Source organism: Orycteropus afer, unplaced genomic scaffold, assembly GCF_000298275.1.
Source record: "Orycteropus afer afer isolate SDZICR_OR568_19922 unplaced genomic scaffold, OryAfe1.0 scaffold00183, whole genome shotgun sequence".
Taxonomy (NCBI): domain Eukaryota; kingdom Metazoa; phylum Chordata; class Mammalia; order Tubulidentata; family Orycteropodidae; genus Orycteropus; species Orycteropus afer.
In genome coordinates this window covers 5,816,080-5,839,136 of record NW_006921770.1, presented here as the reverse complement: position 1 = coordinate 5,839,136, position 23,057 = coordinate 5,816,080, and the positions used below count along the sequence as shown (strand labels likewise).

Genomic DNA, 23,057 nt, shown 5'->3' with positions numbered 1-23,057 from the left:
CCAGTAACTCTGAGACACTTGGTTACACTCTCACAATCCATTACTCACTGAACCCAGATCACATCTACTAGAAGCCAAGATAAACCTCTAAACTGGAGATATGGAGGAGAACTACTGTCAAACTGGTTATTTGGTTTCTAAGTGACCCATCCCCCTACCCCCACCCACAAGCTGTATGACTGAATTTGGATTTACCTAATCATTAAAAAAGGAGCTCTGATGGCATAGTGCCTAAAGCATTTGACTGCTGACCAGAAGGTTGGAGGTTCAAATCCACAAGCCACTCCACATAAGGAAGACTGGGCAATCTACTTCCATAAAGATATACCACCTTGGAAACCCAAAGTGGGTCGCTATGAGTTGGAATCAACTGGATGGCAGTGAGTTTGGTTTTGGTTTTAATCATTAAAAAAATAATTTAAAAAAATAAACAAACAACAGAAAGGAAAGATACATGGAAGTAATATTTCTTACACCCTACTATGTAGCAGAAACTGGTTAGAAATTACTCATAGTGCTTAATTTTTTGCCAAAGAGCAACCCCATTTTGATTTTGGCCTCCTTCAATTATAAGAGGTAACCAATATTAACAAGGGTTAAAAGACTTGTCCAAATTCACACAGTTGGTAAGTAGCAGAGTAAAACTTTGAGCTCAGGAGTACAGCTCCAGCTCTTAGGTGAGTCTGAATAGTTAAATGTGTATCTATCTACTACAGGATTAGAGAGGGATAACTCATTAGTGATATATAAACACACAGACAAAGAATGTGTGAATGAATGAGTTAATGAATGAATGAGGGAAGTTGCTTAAAACAATATACCACCCTCCTTCATGATCTCTACCACCCTCATCCTCCTCTCCTCTACTACTACTCTCTACTACCACAGAAGGAATATCAATTAGTATTTGGGCTACTGGTCAATGTAATTTATACAGAAATCATGATTTTGTGATTGTTTTATTGCCTGCCCAATATCAATTCCCCTGTTTCTTTAGCAATAAGAAAATCCCATTTTTATTCAGGTAGCAACACTTTTCAAAACCCAGGCTCCACCACTACATGTGACCATAAACCTAAATGGTGGTCAAGGATATGCAAGCAGAGGATTATGCAAATCATCTGAGAAGATTGTTTAAAGAAGGCTGGCTCAGATGTACGGATGTATGATAAATCTTTTTATAACCTCCCTTTCCTTTTTTTTTTTTTTTTTGGCTACATGGAATATAAACTTAATTACTGGGACTTCAGCAGCTATCTTGGACCATGAAGTGACCTTCATAATGGAAGTCAAGGCTGAAGATGATGAAGCAAAAATGTATGAAGAGTTAGTGTCCTTAATGACATCAAGGGGCTAAGTTATACAAGATAATATATATCATGTATATAACCTAACCAGGATTCTTCTACATGCCTGGATTCAATATGAATTTATTTACATGAGAGAATAAACCCCTATATATTTAAGACAATAATATACCAGACAGTGTTTCACTGCTATTCATGAAGTTTTCATTGGCCAATTTTTTCAGAAGTGGATGGCCCATGGTTCTTCCCAGTCTGTCTTAGTTTGGAAGCTCCATTGAAACCTGTACACTATGGGTGACCCTGCTGATATTTGAAATACCAGTGGCATAGCCTCCAGCCTCACAGCAACATGCAAGCCACCATAGCCAACCAAATGGCAGGCAAAGAGTGGGAATTCCAGAACACTTAACTGTGCTCATGAGGAACATGCACATAGAACATGAGGCTGTCACTCAAACAGAAAAAGGGGATACTGCATGGTTTAAGATCAGGAAGGGTATATGTCAGGGTCATATCATACTTATTTAATCTGTATGCTAAGCAAATGGCCCAAGAAGATGGACTATATAAAGAAGAATGTGGCATCAAGATTGGAGGAAGGCTCATTAACAACCTGCGGTATGCAGATGGCACAACCTTCCTTGCTGAAAGTGAAGAGGACTTGAAGCACTTAGTGATGAATATTAAAGACTACAGTCTGCAGTATGGATTACACCTCAACATAAAGAAAATGAAAATCCTCACAAATGGACCAATAAACAAGATCGTGATGAATGGGGAAAAGATTGACGTTGTCAAAGATTGCATTTTACTTGGATCCACAATCAACACTCATGGGAGCAGCAATCAAGAAATCAAATGTAGTATATTGCACTGGGAAAATCTGCTGCAAAAACCTCTTTAATGTGTTGAAGAGCAAAGATGTCAGTTAAAGACTGAGGTGTGCCTAACCCAAGCCATGGTGTTTTCAATAGCCTCATATGCATGTGAAAGCCAGACAATGAATAAGGAAGACGGAATAAGAATTGATGTGTTTGAATTGTGGTGTTGGCAAAGAATACTGAAAATACCATGGACTTCCAAGAAGGAACAAATCTGTCCTGGAAGAAGAGCATCTGGCCAATATCAATTCCCCTGTTTCTTTAGCAATAAGAAGCAAGAATAGCCAGACTTATCTCACCTACCTTGGTCATGTTGTAAGAAGGAACCATTCCCTGGAGAAGGATATTATCTTTGGTAAAGTGGATGGTCAGCAAAAGAGGGGAAGACCCTCAATGAGATAGACTGACACAGTGACTGCAATGATGGGCTCAAGCATGGCAAGAATTGTGAGGATGGCACAGTACTGAGTAGAGTTTTGTTCTGTTGTGTGTAGGGTCACTATGAGCCAGAGCTGACTCTACAGCATATAACAACACAACACATTTAAGTCACTGTTACTTTGAGTTTTCTATTGTTTCTGTCATTCATAAGTGAAGAGATAAGGATCATATTTCTTCTGTAGAAAAAGAAAATAAACTTCTTTTACAAAAACAACAATAAAATAAATATATTTACAGGCCATTTCTCAAAACTATTAAATATACAAAAAAGAAAAAAAATCCACTGATGACAAAGGAGCGTTGCATCATTTTCCTAGAACCTAGAACAGATGTTTTATGCCACTGTTCTAAGAAATCATCCTTCAACACAGCTATAAAACAATGCAAATCAAAGAGCTTTAGCACCAAACATATAAGGAATAACTGTGATTTTTTTTTTCCTTTCTGGAACTCTTTACTTCTATTACACTAGCTGGGAAATCCTCAACAAGATATTTCAACCAAGATCTGAGCAATAAATGTTCCCTCTAGGATGACCTAAATTCAATCAATTTTACTTCCATTCAATACTTTCAAGTCTTCTCTTGGAAATGCAAATGAAAAGGGGATAAGGAGGCCAAGTGGTGAGGAAGGGACATGGACTGGAGCCATATCATCAGGTATAGACATGAGAAAGCAGGTTCTTCCTCCTTTTCCCAAGTTGCTGCCTCAGCCACTAGGGAAGGTCAGCCTTTTACTCAACCTACTCTCTCCACTCAGAGCAGCACTGGCAGAAACTCAATTGGTTTTGCATCTCATGCTCTTAATTTTCTTCAAGAGACTAAGAGTAATTGATGTGATTGTTCAGAGACTGGAATATATTAAGCCACATTTTGAGGGTCCCAGTGTGAAAGATAAGGTGTTAATTCATGTCCAGAGCAATATTGAGCACAGTCTCTCACCATCTATGGCCGGGTCCAAATAGCTGTGTTGATGTCCTACTGCCACATAGTGAGCACACATGAGCAAGGTCTGCATTTAAGGTGCTGACTAGGTTACTAACTTGTGATCTTGTTGCACCATCTGGTCTTCCTTTCCACCTCACACCATATATGTATATATATACCTGAACATGCAGGTGCTGGTCTGGCTTCACTTCTGAGCTATGTCTGAGCTGAATTATCCATCCAGTGTACCAAAATCTGTATACATTCCAGGTTAAAAGGTATTTTCTAAGACAATAAGGTAATCTTTCATTCTTCATTTAGCTAATGTGTTTTGCATGTATTCTCTATCAGTCAGAACCCCAATGGTGGAAAATAGTGAGTGGCATTTTGAACACTTAACCATACAGATTCCTTTTGTTATCATTACTGTTAGATGCCACAGTATCAGCTCTGAGTCACAGTGACCTTATATATAACAGAATGAAATGTTGCCTGGTCCTATACCATCTTCATGATTGTTCATATATTTAAAAGTGTAAATAATGAGAACTAATGTTAATTGCCTCAAATGTGACAATAGCACTGTGGTTTTATAGGAGAATGTTGGTATTCTTGGATAATCATATTGCAGAATTTAGGTCCAGAAAAATAAACACATGTATGCATATAAACTAGAAGTGAGAGAGAGAAAGAGCACACTCAAGAGCACCAAGCACTGAAAGGTTAATGACTGATCAATCTAGGTAAAAGGCATGAGTGTTCAATCTACCAGTCATTCAACATACCTGTAGGTTTGAAAGGAGCCCTGGTGGTGTAGTGCCTAAGGCACTTGACTGCTAACCAGAAGGCTGGCGGTTCAAACCCACCAGCCACTCCTCAGAAGGAAGGTTGCGCAATCTACTTCCATAGTGATACCACCTCAGAAATCCAAGGAGGGGTCCCTATAAATCGGATCTGACTCAACGTCAATGAGTTTGGTTTTTGGTAGGTTTAAAATTTTTCAAAAATAACTTCTGGGTAAATATACAGAACAAAATATAATAATACATTTTCATCAATATTTAAGAAAACACTGGAATTCTAATGTGAGCCACAGAGTTGATCCTGACTCAAAGCAAATAATCCAAGAAGCTGGACTATATGAACTCAGCTGGACTCATTATTTATACTTTTAAATGTATGAACAATCATGAAGATGGTATAGGACCAGGCAACATTTCATTCTGTTATATATAAGGTCACTGTGACTCAGAGCTGATACTGTGGCATCTAACAATAACGATAACAAAAGGTATCTGTATTGTTAAATGTTTGAAATGCCACTCACTATTTTTCACCATTGGGGTTCTGACTGACAGAGAATACATGCAAAACACATTAGCTAAATTAAGAATGAAAAGAACATGGCATCAGGATTGCAGGAACACTCATTAACAATTTGCAATATGCAGATGATACTACCTTGCTTGCTGAAAGTGAAGAAGACTTGAAGTACTTACTGGTGAATATCAAAGACTACAGCCTTCAGTATGAATTACACCTCAACATAAAGAAAACAAAAATTCTCACAACTGGATCAATAAGCAGCACCATGATTAGTGGAGAAAAGATTGAAGTTGTCAAGGATTTCATTTTATTTGATCCATGGAAGCAGTAGCCAAGAAATCAAACAGTGTATTTACACTGGGCAAATCTGCTACAAAAGACCTTTTCAAAGTGTTTAAGAGAAAAAATGTTACTGTGAAGACTAAGGTACACCTGACCCAAGCCATGGCATTTTCAATAGCCTCATGTTCATGTGTGAGTTGGACAATGAATGAATAAAGAAGGCCACAGAAGAATTGATGCATTTGAATTATAGTGTTGGCAAAGGATATTGAATGTACCATGAACTACTAGAATGAACAAATCTGTCTTGGAGGAAGTACAGCTGGAATGCTCCTTAGAAGAGAGAATGGCCAGACTTCATCTCACCTACTTCGGTTATACTGTCAGAAAAGACAATTCCTATAGAAGGGATTGGTAAAGGAGAGGATCAGCATAAAAGAAGAAGATTCTTAATGAGATGGACCGACAGTGGCTACAACAATGGGCACAAGCACAGAAACAATTGTGAGGATGGTACAGGACCAGGCAATATTTTATTCTGTTATACACAGGGTCACTCTAAGTTGGAACTGACTCAACAGTATCTAACAACAACAACAATTATGCAGAACTTTATGGTATCTGTAAAGTGTTTAGATTCACCTCAGTTATTCTAGTAATATTTTTATTCCACTCTGATTTCTTTACATTTTTCACTGCTGTTTTTATCTTATATATCACGAGTTTCACAAAATATTTTTAACCCACTGTTATCAAGTCAATTCTGACTCACAGAGACCCTCATAGTGTTTCCAAGGCTGTAAATCTTTATGGAAGGAGACTGCCTCATTCATACCACCAACCTTTTTGGTTAGCAACCCAATGTCTTAACCACAGCACCACCAGAGCTCCTTCAAATATCTTTAGGAGGCTTAATCTATATGAATATACTTTAGTCTGGTTATACAAAGTTTTATTAATCAAATTACTGACTTCCCATATCTCATGTTACCAACACTCTAGTTGCCCACTCACCAGGCAGGGTGTGGTAAATTACTAAAGGACTCAACTTCAGTTTTTATACTTGAAAAATGGTAATAACAGCATCTGCTTTATCCAGTGGTTGTGAAGATTAAAGGAATTAACATTTATTAAAATGCCTACTGCAGGTAAACAAAAGCAATAAATAACTAATTACCATTATTATCATTAATTGTAAAAATTAATACAATAAAAAGAATGGAGCTGAATTATACATCAGTCATAGGCCAGATGATGATTTTCACTGTGACCCAGATAAACAAGAGTACTTGCCATATATGGATGAGAAAGATAGCTAAACGGGAGAGATTAAGAAAAAAATTAATTAAATAGTAGGGGAGGAGAGGAAAAGAAGGACGATTTCTTATGCAATGTCACTACATAATAGTGCTACACAAAGTTCAAAAGCTTTAAGACAAGATGAAATCTGATCACTAGTTAGCCTTGAATTCACTAGAATAATAAAAAGGAAAAATAACACTTCCCTAGCCTTTTTGGCACTCAGTTCTCCAAAGCCTCCCAAAACAATCACATGTAAGAGTCAAATAAACACCAAATCTTAATCTTTCCTTGGCCCAGAGGATGCCAAGTTCACACTCTAATGCCAACACAAAATTTTTTTGCCATTGGCACATTCAAATTCAGACCCTTGTCTCCCTTATTCTGGAAGAAGGGACAGAGAGTGGGGATTTTTCATTAAAAAACCATTAATTGAGTGAATATGTGCTACACTTTATCTATTGTAACTTTAAGTCTCTTGCCAACATTGAGAGAACTTGTAGATGAGAAGCTGTAGTAAAGGGTGGCAGGGGAGTAAAGAATTTGCTCAAAGTTCTCAAAAATAATACATGGTAGATACACCTAATCCATTATTCTGACAAAGACTTTTGTCTTTCCTCTATGCCAGAAACTTTGCATTGACCTTATGGTAGTTAAGGTTTTGTGTCAGCTTGACTGGGCTGGTTTTGAGTGGCTGGGCAGCTGGATGTACTATTCCCTGTGATGAGATTGGTTATCAATTCCATGGTGGAATTTACTGGAACAGCTGAGTAGTTGCTTTAGGGATGTGGTCTGCTTCCAGAATATGAAGAGAAGCTTTGGGAATGTTCTGGACCTTTTGGCACCCTTGGACCTTGCATGTAGCCAAATCTTCATTCAGCAGCCTACCACGTTGTCTGCCAATCTTAGGACTGTCTCTGGAGTTGAAGTAGTGTCTTGCCATGTTGTTTAGTAATCTTGGTACTGTGTCATTTTATTTGTGGACCTTGGATTTGTCAGCCTCAGCAGCCAGCAGCTGCCTGAACTAAGAGACACCTCCAGCTTCAGTAGGCCAGGAGCAAGAAGCAGAGCTGAAGTCCAAGGTCAAGATGCCTTCACCCAGCCCTTAGAGCTGGCACTTTGAACTCAGACTTCTAGTCTCCTAAACAGTAAGAGAATAAATCCCTGTTTGTCAAAGTCATCCCATTTGTGGTATTCTCTGTTAGAGTGGCACTAGAGAACCAAAACAGACCTCCTGGCAAAAATGATAAAAGGAAGTAATTACAAAAGACAATTCTTTAAAAAGAAAAAATTTCTCAGCATCGCATTGGACATTTTTATATCTGTGGTTGTTATCAGTTGCCACTGAGTCAATTCTGACTCATGGGACTTGACTCCATGTGTGCAGAGTAGAACTGCTCCATAGAGCTTTTAAGGCTGTGATCTTTCAGAAACAGATACCCAGGCCTGTCTCCCAAGGCACCTCTGGGTGGATTTCAACCCCTAACCTTTCAGCTAATAGACAAGTGCTTAACTGTTTGCATATCAGAGACTCCTTCTGTTATCTCCTTCAATCCACATAAGACCTCCAAGGAGTAGGTGTTGTCCTCATCCTTATTTTACAATCAAGAAAGCCTGAGGGGGTTACTTGTTTCACCCTGATCACACAGAAGTGAAAGATGGAGGAAAACAAATGCAAGAAAGATGTCACAGGTAGGCATGCCAAGGAGTTGTTGTTGTTATATTTTGAACCACGAGCCTTCTGGTTAGCAGTCAAGTGCCTTAGGCACTATGCTACCAGAGCTCATATGCCAAGGAGAGGGCGTCCTATCTTTGAAGAAAATTTGGTGCTCCAGTGCCTAAGTCCACAGGCTCTGCTCTAGAAGACAAGGAAACCAGAAAGACAGAAAGCAGCAAGAGGCCTCTAAAGGTGTCATAAGTATGAGGTGAGGATTGTAAATTTGTACTAATGAAAATAGAATGAGTCATAAGCATTACAGCCAATAATAAATGACTGTGATGACGGGACAGCCAGTAAATCATTTCTAAGCACTGAACATTCTGCTTCCTCCAGGTATGAGATTGTCATAGGCAGGGATCAAAGCCACCAAGCATGTTCTAATAGGTCAACAAGAAGCTCTGCATTTTTAAATTCACCAAAGTCTATGTTGGAGTCATTTGGTGCCATTGAATTGACTCTGACTTACTGTGACCTGTGTGATAGAGCAGAACTGTCTCAAAGGGTTTCCTGGGTTGTAATCTTTATGGAAGCACATTGTCAGGTCTTTCTCCCATAGAGCTTTCATTTAGTGTTGTTGTGTGCTGTCAAGTTGGACCTGACTCATAGCGACCCCTCCTTGGGTTTCCAAGGCAGTATCATTACGGAAGTAGATTGCCCCATCTTCCTTCCAAGAAGTGGCTGGTGGGTTCAGACTCCAGCCTTCTGGTTAGCAGTCAAGTGCCTTAGGTACTATGCTACCAGAGCTTCATTTAGTAGTCAAGAATATAACCCTTGTCTCACCAGGGCTTCTTACCATACTTGTTGTTGTATTGTTAGATGCTATTCAGTGGGTTCTGACTGACACCCTATGTGCAATAGAACAAAACACTGTTGGGTCCAGCATCATCCTCACAATCCCTGCTATACTTGAGCCCATTGTTGCAGCCACTGTGTCAATCTGTCTTGTTGAGGCTTTTCCCCTTTTTCACTGACCCTCTACTTTATCAAGCATTCTCCAGGTAATGGTCCCTTCTGACAACATGACCAAAACAGATGAGATGAAGCCTGGCCATTGCTTCTAAGGAGCATCCCAGCTGCATTTATTCCAGGACTAATTTTTTTGTTCTTCTGGCAGACCACAGTATTTTCAGTATTCTTCACCAACACCACAATTCAAAGGCATCAACACTTCTTTGATCTTCCTTATTCATTGTCCAGCTTTCAAATGCATATGAGGTGACTGAAATACCATGGCTTGGGTTGTTGTTGTTGTTGTTATTTGCCATCGAGTGGGCCCCGACTCATAGCGACCCCTCCTTGGGTTTCCGAGGAGGCAGTATCACTACGGAAGTAGGAATGCCCAACCTTCCTTCCGAGGAGTTTGAACCGTCAGCCTTCTGGTTAGCAGTCAAGTGCCTTAGGCACTATGCTACCAGAGCTCCTTGGCTTGGGTTAGACCCACCTTGGTATTCAAAGTCACATCTTTACTCTTCAGCACTTTAAAGAGGTCTTTGGCAGAAGACTTACCCAAGCAATATGACATCTGATATCTTGACTGCTGCTTCCACTGGTGTTGACTGTGGATTCAAGTAAAATGAAATCCCTGATAATTTTAATCTTTTCTCCACTTACCATGATGTTGCTTCAATAACCAACACCTTTCAGCTGTGAAGATATCTGTTTTCTTTATGTTGAGGTGTAATCCATACTGAAGACTGTAAGTGATTCAAAGCTTCTTCACTGTCAGCAAGCAAGGTAGTATAATGTGCATATTGCAGGTTGTTAATGATCTTCCAATTCTGATGCCACTTTATTCTCATAAAGTCCAGTTTGTCAGATTATTTGCTCAGCATACAGATTAAATAAGAAAGGTGAAAGGATACATCCTGATGCACACTCTTCCTGATTTTAAACCATGTTCGAACAACAGCCTCTTGTTATAGGTACAGGTTCCCCACAAGCACAGTTAAGGGTTTGGGAATTCCCATTCTTCACAATATTGTCCATAATTTGTTATGATCCACAAAGTCAAATGCCTTTGCATAGTCAATAAAACACAAGTAAATATCTTTCTGGTATTCTTTGCTTTTAGCCAAGATCCAGCTAACATTTGTAATGATATCTTATGTTCCACGTCCTCTTCTGAATCCAGCTTGAATTTCTGGAAGTTCCTTGTCAATATATTGTTGTAACTGTTTTTTTAAATTACTTTCAGCAAAACTTTACTTGTGGGTGATATTAACAATATTGTTTGATAATTTCCGCATTCTTTTGGATCACCTCACTTTGGAATGGGGACAAACATGGACCTCTTCCAATCGGTTGGCCAGGTCTTCTGTCTTTCAGATTTCTTGACATAAATGAGTATGTGCCTCCAGCATGGCATCCATTTGTTGAAACACTGAAATAGGCATTTTGCCAATTCCTTGAGCCTTGTTTTTCACCAGTTCCTTCAGTGCAGCTTGGGCTTCTTCCTTCAATATTGTTGTTTTTTAATCATATGCTGCTTTTGAAATGGCCGAACATTGACCAATTTTTTTTTTTTTTGGTACAGTGACTCTATGTATTCCTTGCATATTCTTTTGATGGTTCTTGCATCATTTAATATTTTGCCCACAGAATCATTCAATGTTGCAATTCCAGGCTTGATTTCTGTCTTCAGTTCTTTCAGCTTGACAAATGCTGAGTGTGTTCTTCCCTTTTGGTTTTCTAACTCCTTGTCTGCACATTTCATTATAATACTTTGTTTTCTAGAGTTGCTCTTTGAAATCTTTTTTTTTGAGTCTTTATTTTCATTATTTCTTCCATTTGCTTTTGTTGTTGCTGTTAGGTGCCATCAAATCGTCTCCGACTCATAGCAACCCTATACACAGCAGAACGAAACACTGCCTGGTCCCACACCAGCTCCATGATCCCTGATGTACTTAAGCCCATCGTGGCAGCCACTGTGTCAATCCATCTCATTGAGGGCCTTCCCCTCCTTTGTCGACCCTTCACCTTACCAAGCATGACACCATTCTCTAGGGAATGGTCCTTTCTGATAACATCACCAAAGTAGGTGAGGTGAAGTCTGGTCATTCTTGATTCCAAGGAGCACTGAGGCTGCACTTCCTGCAGGACAGATTTGTTAGTTCTTTTAGCAGTCCATGGTACTTTCAGCATTCTTTGCCCATACCACATCTCAAAAGCATCAATTCTTCTTTGGTCTTCTTTATTCATTGTCCAGCCCTCACATGCATATGAGGCAACTGAAAATATCATGGCTTATGTCAGGCATTCCTTAGTCCTCAAGGAGACATCTTTGTTCCTCAGCACATGAAGGAGGTCCTTTGCAGCTGACTTGTCCAGTTCTATACATCGTCTGATGTCCTGACTGCTGCCTCTATTGGTGTCAATTGTAGAACCAAGCAATGTGAAGTCTTTGACAACTTCAATCTTTTCTCCATTCATTGTGATGCTGCTTATAGGTCCAGTTGTGAGAATTTTTGTTTTCTTTATATTGAGATGTAATCCATACTGCAGACTATAGTCTTCAATCCTCATCAGTAAATGCTTCAAGTCATCCTCACTTTCAGCAAGTAAAGCTGTATCATCAATATATTGCAGGTTGTTAATGAGCTTCCCTCCAATCCTGATGCCACGTTCTTCTTCATATAGTCCAGCTTCTCGGATTCTGGCCTTGTTTTGACTGATGATATTGAGCTTCTCCATCACCCCTTTCAACATATGTAGTAGATTTTATTTCTGTGTATTCTATCTGGCAAAGTCCACATGTATAGTCACCATTTACGTTGTTGAAAAAGTATATGCAATAAACAAGTCATTAGTCTTTGAAAATTCTATCATGTGACCTCTCGTATCATTTCTATCACCAAGGGTATATTTTCCAATTGATGCTTCTTCTTTGTTTCCAACTTTCACATCCCAATCACCAGTAATTATCAGTACATCTTGATTTCATATTTGGCCAATTAAGATTGCAGAAATCTTCAATTTCTTCATCTTGGCTTTAGTGGTTGGTATGTAAATTTGCATTAAAGTAATATTAACTGATTGTCCTTGTAGATGTATGCATATTATCCCATCACTCAAAACACTGTACTCCAGGGTAGATCTTGAAAAATTCTTTGTAATGATGAATACTATGCCATACCTCTTCAATTTGTCATTCTTGGCATAGTAGGCCATGTGATTGTCTGATTCAAAATGGCCAAAACCAGTTTATTGCAACTCACTAATGCCTAGGACATCGATATTTATGCATTCCATCTCATTTTGACCACTTCCAATTTTCCCAGATTCATACCTCATACAATGCACATTCCAATTATTAACGAATGTTTGTAGTTGCTTCTTCCCAATCTGAGTCATTCTCCATCAGCAAATGAAGGTCCTGAAAGCTTTACTCCATTCACATCATTAAGGTCGACTCTACTTTGAGGAGGCAGCTCTTCCCTCATAGTATTTTGAGTGCCTTCTGGAACTCTATCAGACAATGTTTCACAGTTATTCATAAAGTTTTCCAGTAATATATTGGACAGTGTTTCACTGCTATTCAATTTTAAAAATTTTCAGTGGCCAATTTCTTCAAAAGTGGATGGCCCTGCCTTTTTCCTAGTCTGTCTTAATCTACAAGCTCTGCTGAAATCTGTCTACCATGGGTGACCCTGCTGGTATTTGAAATATTGGTGGTATAGCTTCCCGCTTCATAGAAACATGCAAGCCACCATGGTACAACAAACTGACAGACAAGTGGTAGCTCATTAGGTCCTTTAAAATAATTCCATTCCCTCACAGTTGTAGAGCATCTTAGAGTCTCATATTACTTTCATGAATTATTTTAGTTAGGCATTGTTGTCCAAATTTACCTGACCACGTAGCCACCTAGAGCACTTGTTAAACATACAAATTTCTGGGTCTTCCCTGGAGATTCGGATTCAGTAGGCTTAAAACCAGAGGCCTCTGTTATCTGTGTTCAAATGATTCAGATAACCATTGCAATCAGGTTACTTTGGGGGGGTGGGGGAAACGCTAATACAGTGAAACCTGTGAGAGCTAAAACTCAATGAGACTATCTTGTTTTCCTATGTCTTGAAAGCCTTTTTGCCATTGTTAGGGTGCACTCTTACTACTTTTCTATTGCTTGTTTCAGTGGAAAAATATTTGATTTTTCCTTTTCTGACAGGTTTCTACATTACATAGGTTCTGCTTTGCACAGGTACTGTATAACTCTCATAATAATCTTGCAATTTAGGTATCGTGATGCCTATTTTGCAGGTAAGGAGAGTGCAACTTAAAGTGAAGCGACTTGTCCAAGGTCACACAACTAGTATATGGCACAATCAATACAAGTCATCCTATGTACAAGTTAGTGCATTTAAATTTATCTGAGCCAGAGCTAGCTTCAGAAAGCCCCACTCCTTGGCATCTTAATATGGCATCAGACATGAGGAAAAGAGGGTATGCATTATCTACACCCACTGCCATCAAGTTGATTCTGACTCATAGAGACCATATAAGACAGAGTAAAACTGCTCCAGAGGGCTTCCAAAGCTGTAAATCTTTATGGAAGCAAACTGCCTGATCTCTCTCCTGCAGAGCAGCTGATGGGTACAAACAACTGACCTTTTGGTTAGCAAAGAAATTCATCAGTCACTGTGCCACCAGGATTTCTGAACTATCCAAAGCCATCAGAAAGAACCAGGAGGGATATGAAAGTGTTAGGTTGAATAACACCTGGAGAAAACATGAAGGAAAGCAAGGTCCCCCTCCATTTCTAGCTCCATTATTTACTTGTCTATTGACAACTGTTAGCATTGCTTTGACCGATAAGTCTGTTTGGGTGAAATGATTAACCAGGTAGGTTTTAAGTAATAATTTCATTTCTTTCATTACCACACCAAAATTTTTAAAAAAGGGAAAACAACAACAACAACAACAAAAAAGAAAAAGCCTAGAGAAAAGTCCTTATAGAAATAATTTTGGAAAATCAGTATCACATACCAGAAGAGGTATGTTCAAAATGAGACCTTCTAAGACCTTCACCTGGGAGCTCTGGTAGTGTAGTGCCTAAGGCACTTGACTGCTAACCAGAAGGCTGGCAGTTCAAACCCACCAGCCAGCCACTCTTCGGAAGGAAGGTTCGGCAATCTACTTCCATAGTGATACCGCCTCAGAAACCCAAGGAGGGGTCACTATGAGTCAGATCCAACTCGATAGCACATAACAACAACAACAACAAGACCTTCACCTACAGTTGCCCATGTTGCTACCAGTTATAATAGGGTAAACTTCAAATCAATCCTCCAAAGCCTTCACCACAGAGAGGGGAGGAAGGGTACCTGAGTTTTGTTTGGGCCATTTCCATATGCACGTGGATCCCTTTCACCCTGAGAGTCCTTTGGCTAATGATTATTTCATGAGGGGAATAATGAACATGAAGAATGACATGGCTATGAAATACCATCTCCTTTCTTGCACCCCTTGCTGCTGAAATATCATACCTTTATCAACTCCCTACATTTAATAAAAGTCCAAAGACTACAAAAAATGAAATAGACAGGAGGAGCACAGGGAAAATGGCACTCCTATCACCAGCTTTTTTGAGTTTAAGTAAGAAGGAAAATAAAATTTAGCCCTCCCTGAATAAGCTGACTTTAAGGTACAACACCTGCTCCCCTAAATATATACATTTATGCAATTTTATTTGTCATCTGGGAAATGATGCTCTTTTTCACAGGTTTTTCAATCCAGATTTTAAATTATTTTCAAGAAGAATACCATACCTTGTATACCCCCTGCATCCTAACATAAATATGAAAACAAATGTGCCAAATTTTAAGATTTCACTTCTAACTAATCTATATATACCCATATGCACACCCACTCTGCTAATTACAGCAGTGCCAATTTCACACTCAATGAATATTTTTAAGTCTCAGTAATATAGCACATACTTTATTTATAACATTCATAATTTATTGAAAAATGGTTGATGGCTTGAACATACATCCCTCTATAACCTGGGAAGATCCAGATGCATTTATTTAAAAAAAGCAAAATACGTTCATAACATACCCACACAGTTAAAGTCATCTAGTTAGACCATCCAGTTAAAGTCACCTTCCTTGAGAAACATCACCTGCCTTCTTAACATTAAAAGTCAAAACAAATATTTTCCATTTTACGCACCATGTAAAGAGCACCTTTGCAAATACAGTCACATTTCACTCTGGATTTTCACATCTTCTTTAAATATGCCTAATTTTAATGAATGGTCTTCACCTCAGATACATACATTCCAGGCCTCACAGAAACAATGCTATTTGGGCATGTGCAGTGGAGGTGGAAGATGGATTCAAGATGTTTAAGTATGCAAAATCATACACAGATGTACAAAAAGTATGTCCAGTCAAAGAGAGTTAAGAAAGCAATATATATATACAGACACTTGAGAACAGATGAGTGCAAAGAAAACCCAACTTGTAATTAACATACCGTGCAGTGACACCTGTTGCCTTCCACGATAAGAAGTCTGGGAGATCAAAGAAATGTCCCGCCTTATCCCAGCAAGTCTCTCTCAAGTTCTGCAAATTAAATATATATTAGAATCAATTATGGGTTTTTCTATCCCTCTCTGTTTTCAATAATGTTTCATAATTTGCAAAACAAAAGTATAGCCAACAGTACCCATTAAAACATATATGCAGGGAATGGGAGAGGGATGACATAAAAGCAGAATCTTCATAGGAAGAAAAATCAGCACACAAGTTGTGGTGGTTAAATTTGTGTGTCAAATTGGCTGGGCTTCATTGAGTGGCTGGGCTGCTGAATGTTGTTATTCCCCATGGTGAGACTGGTAATTAACTCCATGATGGAATCTATTGGAGCAGCTGAGTAGCTGTTTTGGGTATAAGGTCTGCTTCCCCTATATAAGAAACAGCTTTGGGTATGGTCTCTAGCTTATGGCTAGCTTGAACCCTGCACGTAGCCATGTCATTGTTCAGCAGCCTGCCATGCTCTGACAACCTTGGGACTTACAATGGACTTGAATTAATGGCTTGCCATTAGGTTTGGTAACATTAAGACTGTGTCCTTTTACTTGTCAACCTTGGGCTTGTCAGTCTCAGCAGCCCGTCTGAGTGAAGAAAAGCCTCCAGCTTCAGTGGGTCAAGAGCAGGAGGAGAGCTGAAGCCCAAGGTTGAGAGGCTTTCACCTAGCCCCTAAAGACTGGCACTTGGAACTTGGACTTACAGCCTCCAAGAGAATAAACTTCTGTTTGTTAAGGCCATCCCATTTGTGGTATAACCTTGTCAGAGTGTCAATAGGTAACCAAAGCACCAGTATTCATCCTTTCAAAAATGACTATAATTTCCCTTTTATTCCTCTTTGCCAACTTGAAATGGAGGAAATGCACTCTGTGAGGGGTATGGAATCCATCTTCTCGGTGAAGGGTGAGACGATGTGTTTTGAGCCCATATAATAAAATTCCAACACTAAGCAGCTAGGGGCTGGGAAAAAAAACAACACTAAGAAATGACACTGATGAAATTCAAAGTGCTCTGCCATGTAAAATTTTCCACATACCAACTGGTTCCAAAGGCAATGGAAAAAATAGTTCCTGCCCTCAAAAAACTTCCAGTCTAAGCCAAAGAAAATGGTCAAATGATCAAGCCATTATGGTAAAATTTTTAAAGATTTGTTTCTTCCATATTGCAAATGGCCAGATTTTTTTTATCTCTGGGTTTTTTCAAGTACACAGTAGACAGAGGTCTAGAACACTCATTTTTCATCTGCTACTCTTTCCTTCCCAGAATCCATGTGCCCTCGCCCCCCCTTGATAAACTTCAATCTACTCTTCCTCAGGGTGTCTTTCCAGGATCTCCTACTCAAGGCTGGGTCTGGCCATCATAAAATCCATACCACCCTTTACTTCAGACTTAAATTATTTATGTTGTAGCTTTCTCTCATGCTAGACTGTAAACTCTATGAGGCTAAGTGTCTTGTCAGTCTTGTTCATATGATACCCTATGAAGATTGTCTCCTCTCTTTCCCCCACCACAGGAGTGGACCCTTGGATGTCCTTAGCAGTAGGTACTACATAACTCTGGCACCTTTACCACACTTGACTGCTTGACTGGACCAAGGATGGACATGTAACCTAACTGAACCGATTGGATTATTTAGAATTGGAATCCGATGGAGCCATTTAAATTCTAACTATGAATGGAAATGGAGGTGAGATAAACTGAGAAACTGTAAAGTGGCCATTTTTGGCTGAGTACCTAGAAAAGTAGAACTTCATAAAGAGAAGAGTAAAGCAGACAGAAGCAGCAGCAGGAAAGGCTTTCTACTATCCAGGAAAATTTCCAGGTCCTAATTTCAATTGGGAGCTCTGGTAGCATAGTGCTTAAGGCACTTGACTGCTAACCAGAAGGCTGGCGGTTCAAACCCACCAGCCACTCCTCGAAAGGAAGATGGGGCAATCTACTTCTGTAGTGATGTTGTTGTTAAGTGCCGTCGAGTCGTTTCTGTAGTGATACTGCCTTGGAAACCCAAGGAGAGGTCGCTATGAGTCCAGTCTGACTTGAAGGCACATAACAACAATTTCAATTACTCCCTCCTCTGAGGCTACAAGAAAAGGGAATTTATCATAAGTACAGGGTATCTTTGGGAACCCAAAGGCAACAATGCCAAAGTTCCAAAAGAATCTTGGCAAGACACATCCCAGTATCTGCTACAGAATGACACAGAGTAGGCACTCAATAAGCAGTTGTTGGACAGATAGACAAACTATACTTTCACCTTCCAATCTCTTTCATGTGAGGAATGCTTCAGGGTTTATAAAAGGCTTCCACATGTGTTATCTCATTAGAGCTACACAAAATCCCTGGTTGCTATTATGTCCATTTTGCAGCTATACAACTGGGTCTTTAACATATATTTATCCTCAGATTCCATGAGTTCTTTGTATTTCTGATATTGCTTTTATACCACTATTACATGAAAACAGACATCTATGTGCAACAGGTAAACTGAGTAGTGTCTCAGGTACAGGGTCCCATTAAACAACAATAATAAATGCATCAAAACAGTTCAGATGTAAAAGAGTTTTAAACCCATATTTATTTATCTTTCTTTGTCTCCATGTTTCTCTCTTGTTTGGCTGAGAGCTTATGTCAAAGGAGGGACCTGTTCTATATTTCTCTTTGAATGCCTATAATTTCTTAACGTTAAACAAAGTAAAACTTAAAGTGTACTAATAATGCCTAGCCCAGCTATGAACTAGTAGTATCTTCATACATTATCTAACAGGTCACAATCAGAAAATGGTAGCCTTTGAAACTATGTGAGGCCCAAGGGAGGATTACCCAGTAAGCAAGGTAAGCACAGCTTTACTTGTACTTACTTACTAATCTGTAGTGAACATGTTGTGAAACTGTTCAAAGGAGCCTTTGATTCTGTTGAAAGGTGCTGTAGAGTTGAAAGAGACAGATGCCAGCCATATTTAGAAGCAGAATCTTTGATGTGGGGGAAAAATGTCATATTGTTTGCTACAGGTTAGTAAGTAAGCACTAGTAAGCCCATGCTTACTTGCTTATTGGATAATTCAACATTGAGTCAAACTAATATTATGCTAGTTCTAAAAATCTCTTTCCATGCACTTTATGGTGGCAGTGATCTTGGTGGTCAAGGAGAAAGAAAAAAGGCAACCTTCTTCTAAGGGCTTCAGAAATTCAAGGCTGATCACCAGAAATTGACCACCAAACCCACTGCACAACAACTAGTGCTCTGAGCCAAAGCTGAATAACCTTCCTCAACTCAGAAAACAACTGCTTCTGTTAGATCTTGTATACAGTCATTTAGATCTTGCATAATGAAGGCTTTCATCTTGTAACGATGAAGACAGACACTGTGGACAATGAAACCCAAGAAAGAACTTCAGAGCTCTTGCCAAAAAAGAAACAGACTGGGAGTGGGGTGGAGGGTTGAGGGATCTGTCATTGTGGTTAGCTGCCATCTAATCATCTCCAACACATGGTGACCTTATCTATAACAGAAATATCTCCTGGTCCTGAGCTATCTTCATCGTCTTTGGTATGTTTGAGCCCAACACTGTGGCTCCCATGTCAATCCATCTCTTGAAAGTTTTTCCTCGCTTTCACTGACCCTCTGCTTTACCAATCATGATGTCTTTTTCTAGTCATTGATTTTTCCTGATGATCTGTCCAAACCGAGCAAGATGAAGTCTTGCCATCCTCTCTTCTAAGGATCATTCTAGCTGTATTTATTTCTTCTAAGATGGATTTGTTCATTCTTCTGGCAGTCCATGGTATATTCAATATTCTTCACCAATACCATAATTCAAATGTGTCAATTCTTCAGTCTTCCTTTTTCATTATCCAGCTTTCACATGCATATGAAGTGACTGAAAAGAACATGGCTTACTTGGATCAGGTGCACCTTAGTCATCAACGTGATATGCTAGCATGTGATACTGTTTGATAATTTCCTCATTCTGTTTCATCACTTGTGAGCTCCAATTCTTGAGTTCATCAGTCAAAAACAGAGATCCTTAGCCTGAACCCTCTATACGATGAGGAACAAGGAATAAAATGTTGTTAGAAATTGGGGTTTCAGAGTAGAAGATACTAGTATTCTCTGCTTTCCTACAGAAGCAAAGTCCAGAGATTAGTCAGCAAAAAGAAGGGGAAAGTGTTTGCCTGGATGTGAGGGACTGCCTCCTGCAGCCTGGTCTCTTTCTCTAAGATGCTGACAGACCATCAGTGAGGAACCCATGCTGAATGTAGGTCACATGATTCACAAGTGCTTTGCCATCAAATGCCAGATTAGCCAAGGACATATTAGCCCTCAAGGATGGGTTTCTAATCCAGTTCTGGGGAAAAACCTCTCTGTCCCACTCACTACCCTCTGGTACAGTCCCAACAAAAGACATCACTCTTTCTCAATTAATTCTATTACTATAACAGCTGGGTCTGCATCAAGACACAGCCATCATCCTTTTATATTCATCTAGCACTTCTTCACCCTCAAGTGCCTCATCTCATTTGAGCCTCAAGGTAGATCAGAGATACATCAGTGGCATACAAAGCTCCCAATTAAAGTTCTAGAAATGGAGGTTCAAAGGACAAGAGCCTAGCCCAAAGTCACCTGGGGTTTCCAAAATGAATGGTCCTTCATTCCACTATGCCACAGTCACCACCTTGAGGCTCCCAGGCCTATTTGGAGCTGTGGGGTTTGGCCTTTTAGAACTGTCAGAATGGACCTTTTGGCATTCTTAAAAAAGAAAACAAGCAAACAAACAAAAGCCATTCCAAGCACATTTTTAAATACAACTTCAAAAGGTTCAGAGGTTTCTATTTCAATACTGGGAAACTACTTAACTTCTATGTACTGAACATCTTCCATGCACAAATGGTGTACAGGTTAGAGAGAAAACGCAGCAGGCATCCAACACATACCAACTTTAGTTGTATATCATTATGTGAAAGCTTCATCTAGTTCAAACTAGAAGCCCTGTGTCTGAACAAGCTGTCTTTCTATCCCCTAGTTACCAAGCAACTAGCAAAAACTAGTCTTTTTAAGAAAAAAATAAATGAGCAGTGATTTGGGGTATATGGCCTGGCACTAAAAGGTTTTTGCATTCCAGTAACAATCCATTGAGTTAAGCAATCCCCCAAGCTTGAAAGAAACCAAAGGGAAGAACTTTAGGGGGAAAAAAAATAATCTATTACTTCATAAAACCACAGCATTTCTTGGGAGGAGGCTACTACTCAAACCTCGTCCAGCTTCAAGTGTCAGCAGAGGGTGGAGATAGAGCAGTATATCCAAGACTCAGGGATAGGCGGCAGCCGCCCTGACAGTCTCAGGGCAGGGGGAAGTAGCTGTGCTCTTTCCCTCCCACCGAGATGTCCAGGAAAGTTATGAGGTCTCTGCTGGCTTTTAGAAGCCAAGGGAACTTGCAGGAAAAATGAGGCAGCTGCTGGAATGTAAATCAAGAAACACCAGGTTCTAGGAGCAGGGAGAGAAACTGAGGATGATTAGTTAAAAACGGATCACCCCAGTATTTTGTTATTAATTGTACAGGGAGTCTATCTGGACTGTCTGCTATAAATAAAAGGGAGGGAACAGAGCTCTCTAAGTCCCCACTCAATAAATGATCCTGCCCAAACATGTGGAGTATTCACAGTGTTGTTTTCCAGCACAACTATTCATGAAAACCTAAAAGTCTATTCTCGTTGTATGTTCAAGGTTCCAATCTAGGACACAGGCTGATAGCCTACAAAGGAAAGGTGGTTCAAAACGAAACTTGATCCTCGATGTTATTCTTCAAAGAAAACTAATGCTAGAAACACAGAGAGGGTCATAATCTCCAACCAGAAACTTTTCAGAATGAATGAAATAACTGTGTGTTTAAAACTCCCATCCATAAAAAAAAGCCCAAACACTGGAAACATTTCAAGGCATATAGGCTGATAGATTTGTGCTACTAGAGGTATCTTTCTAAGATCTTAAAATTTGCAGTTTTACTCCTTTGTTTAAAATGGTTCAATAGCCCCTAATTGCCTAAAATCGCACTAACTCCTTAGGATGGTTCTCAGGACACTTAATAACCTGGATCCTGGCCATTATCATTATTATAATTACTTTCTGGGTCCATCTTCCATCACCCTTCTCCTAGCACTCTCCTCTCAGTTCACACCTAATTTCTTTGCTCTTCTGTATTTCTATGTCTCTGCCTTTATTGGTGTTTTTCTTATTTTCTCTCATTATAAACTTCTACCTGTGATTCAAGATCCAGTTCAAGTGTCACCTTTTATGTGAAGCCTTCTGTCTTAGTTATCTTGTGATGCTATAACAAAAATACAACAGGTGGATGACTTTAACAAACAGAAATTTATTCTCTCACAGTTTAGGAGGCCAGAAATCCAAATTCAGGCCACCAGCTGCAGGGGAAGGCTTTCTCTCTGTCAGCTCTGGGGGAAGATCCTTGTTTCCTTTCAACATCTGTAGCCTAAGCATCCCTTGGAGATCTCCATGTGTCTTGGCATCAATCTCCCCTTGGATCTAGGAGGCTCTCAATGCAGGGATCCTAGGTCTAAAGGGTATGCTCCATTTCTGGCTCTCCTTTCTTGGTGGTAGTGAGGTCTCTCCTCTATGTTCACTGCTCTCTTCTTTCATCTCTTGTAAAATAAAAGGCAATGTAGGCCACATTCCAGGGAAACTCTCCTTACATTGGATCAGGGCTGTGACCTGATGAAGGGTGTTGCATCCCATTCTAATCCCCTTACAACTGATTGGCAGATGACACAATGGGAATGATTTCATCATTAGATAACTGGCAGACCTCTGAGAATCATGGTCCAGCCAAGCTGACACATATTTTCTGGAGATACAATTTAATCCATGACATTCCACCCTTTGGCTGCATGCCAAACATGTCCTTGTCACATGCAAAACACTTTTACCCCATATTATCCTAACAGTTTTACATCAACTCCAAGTCCAAATTCCATCTAGGGGCAAGATTCTTCATCTGTGAACCTAGAATACAACTTATCTACTTTAAAAATATAGTGTTGGAAGAGGCACAAAGTAGATGTCCCCATTACACATGGGAGATACTGGAGGGAAAGAAGGGATATCGGGAACCAAGGAAGTAAAAAACCCAGCAGAATAATTTACATTAGCTCTCTGAAAATAACTCTCTGTTCTCTGAGACAATCTAGGCAATGGCCCTGCTCTGTAGACTCTGGGTGCTGTCCATGCTCATTGGATTCTGGGTGGAGGCCCCTTGGCCTTGGGTTTCAGTTCCACCTTCCAGGCCCATTGGGATGGCAACTCTGCTCCCTCAGGTTTGGGTGGCTCCATTTTC

The 23,057-nt window shown here is 39.7% G+C and overlaps 1 protein-coding gene across 1 annotated transcript in view; it reads right to left on the bottom strand.

Annotated features, from left to right (window-relative positions):
- FGGY (FGGY carbohydrate kinase domain containing) overlaps nt 1-23,057 on the bottom strand; it is a 694,306-nt gene that overhangs the window by 589,047 nt on the left and 82,202 nt on the right. The window contains 1 exon segment of the mRNA XM_007947412.2: nt 15,659-15,747. Coding sequence (XP_007945603.1) covers nt 15,659-15,747 — 89 coding nt within the window.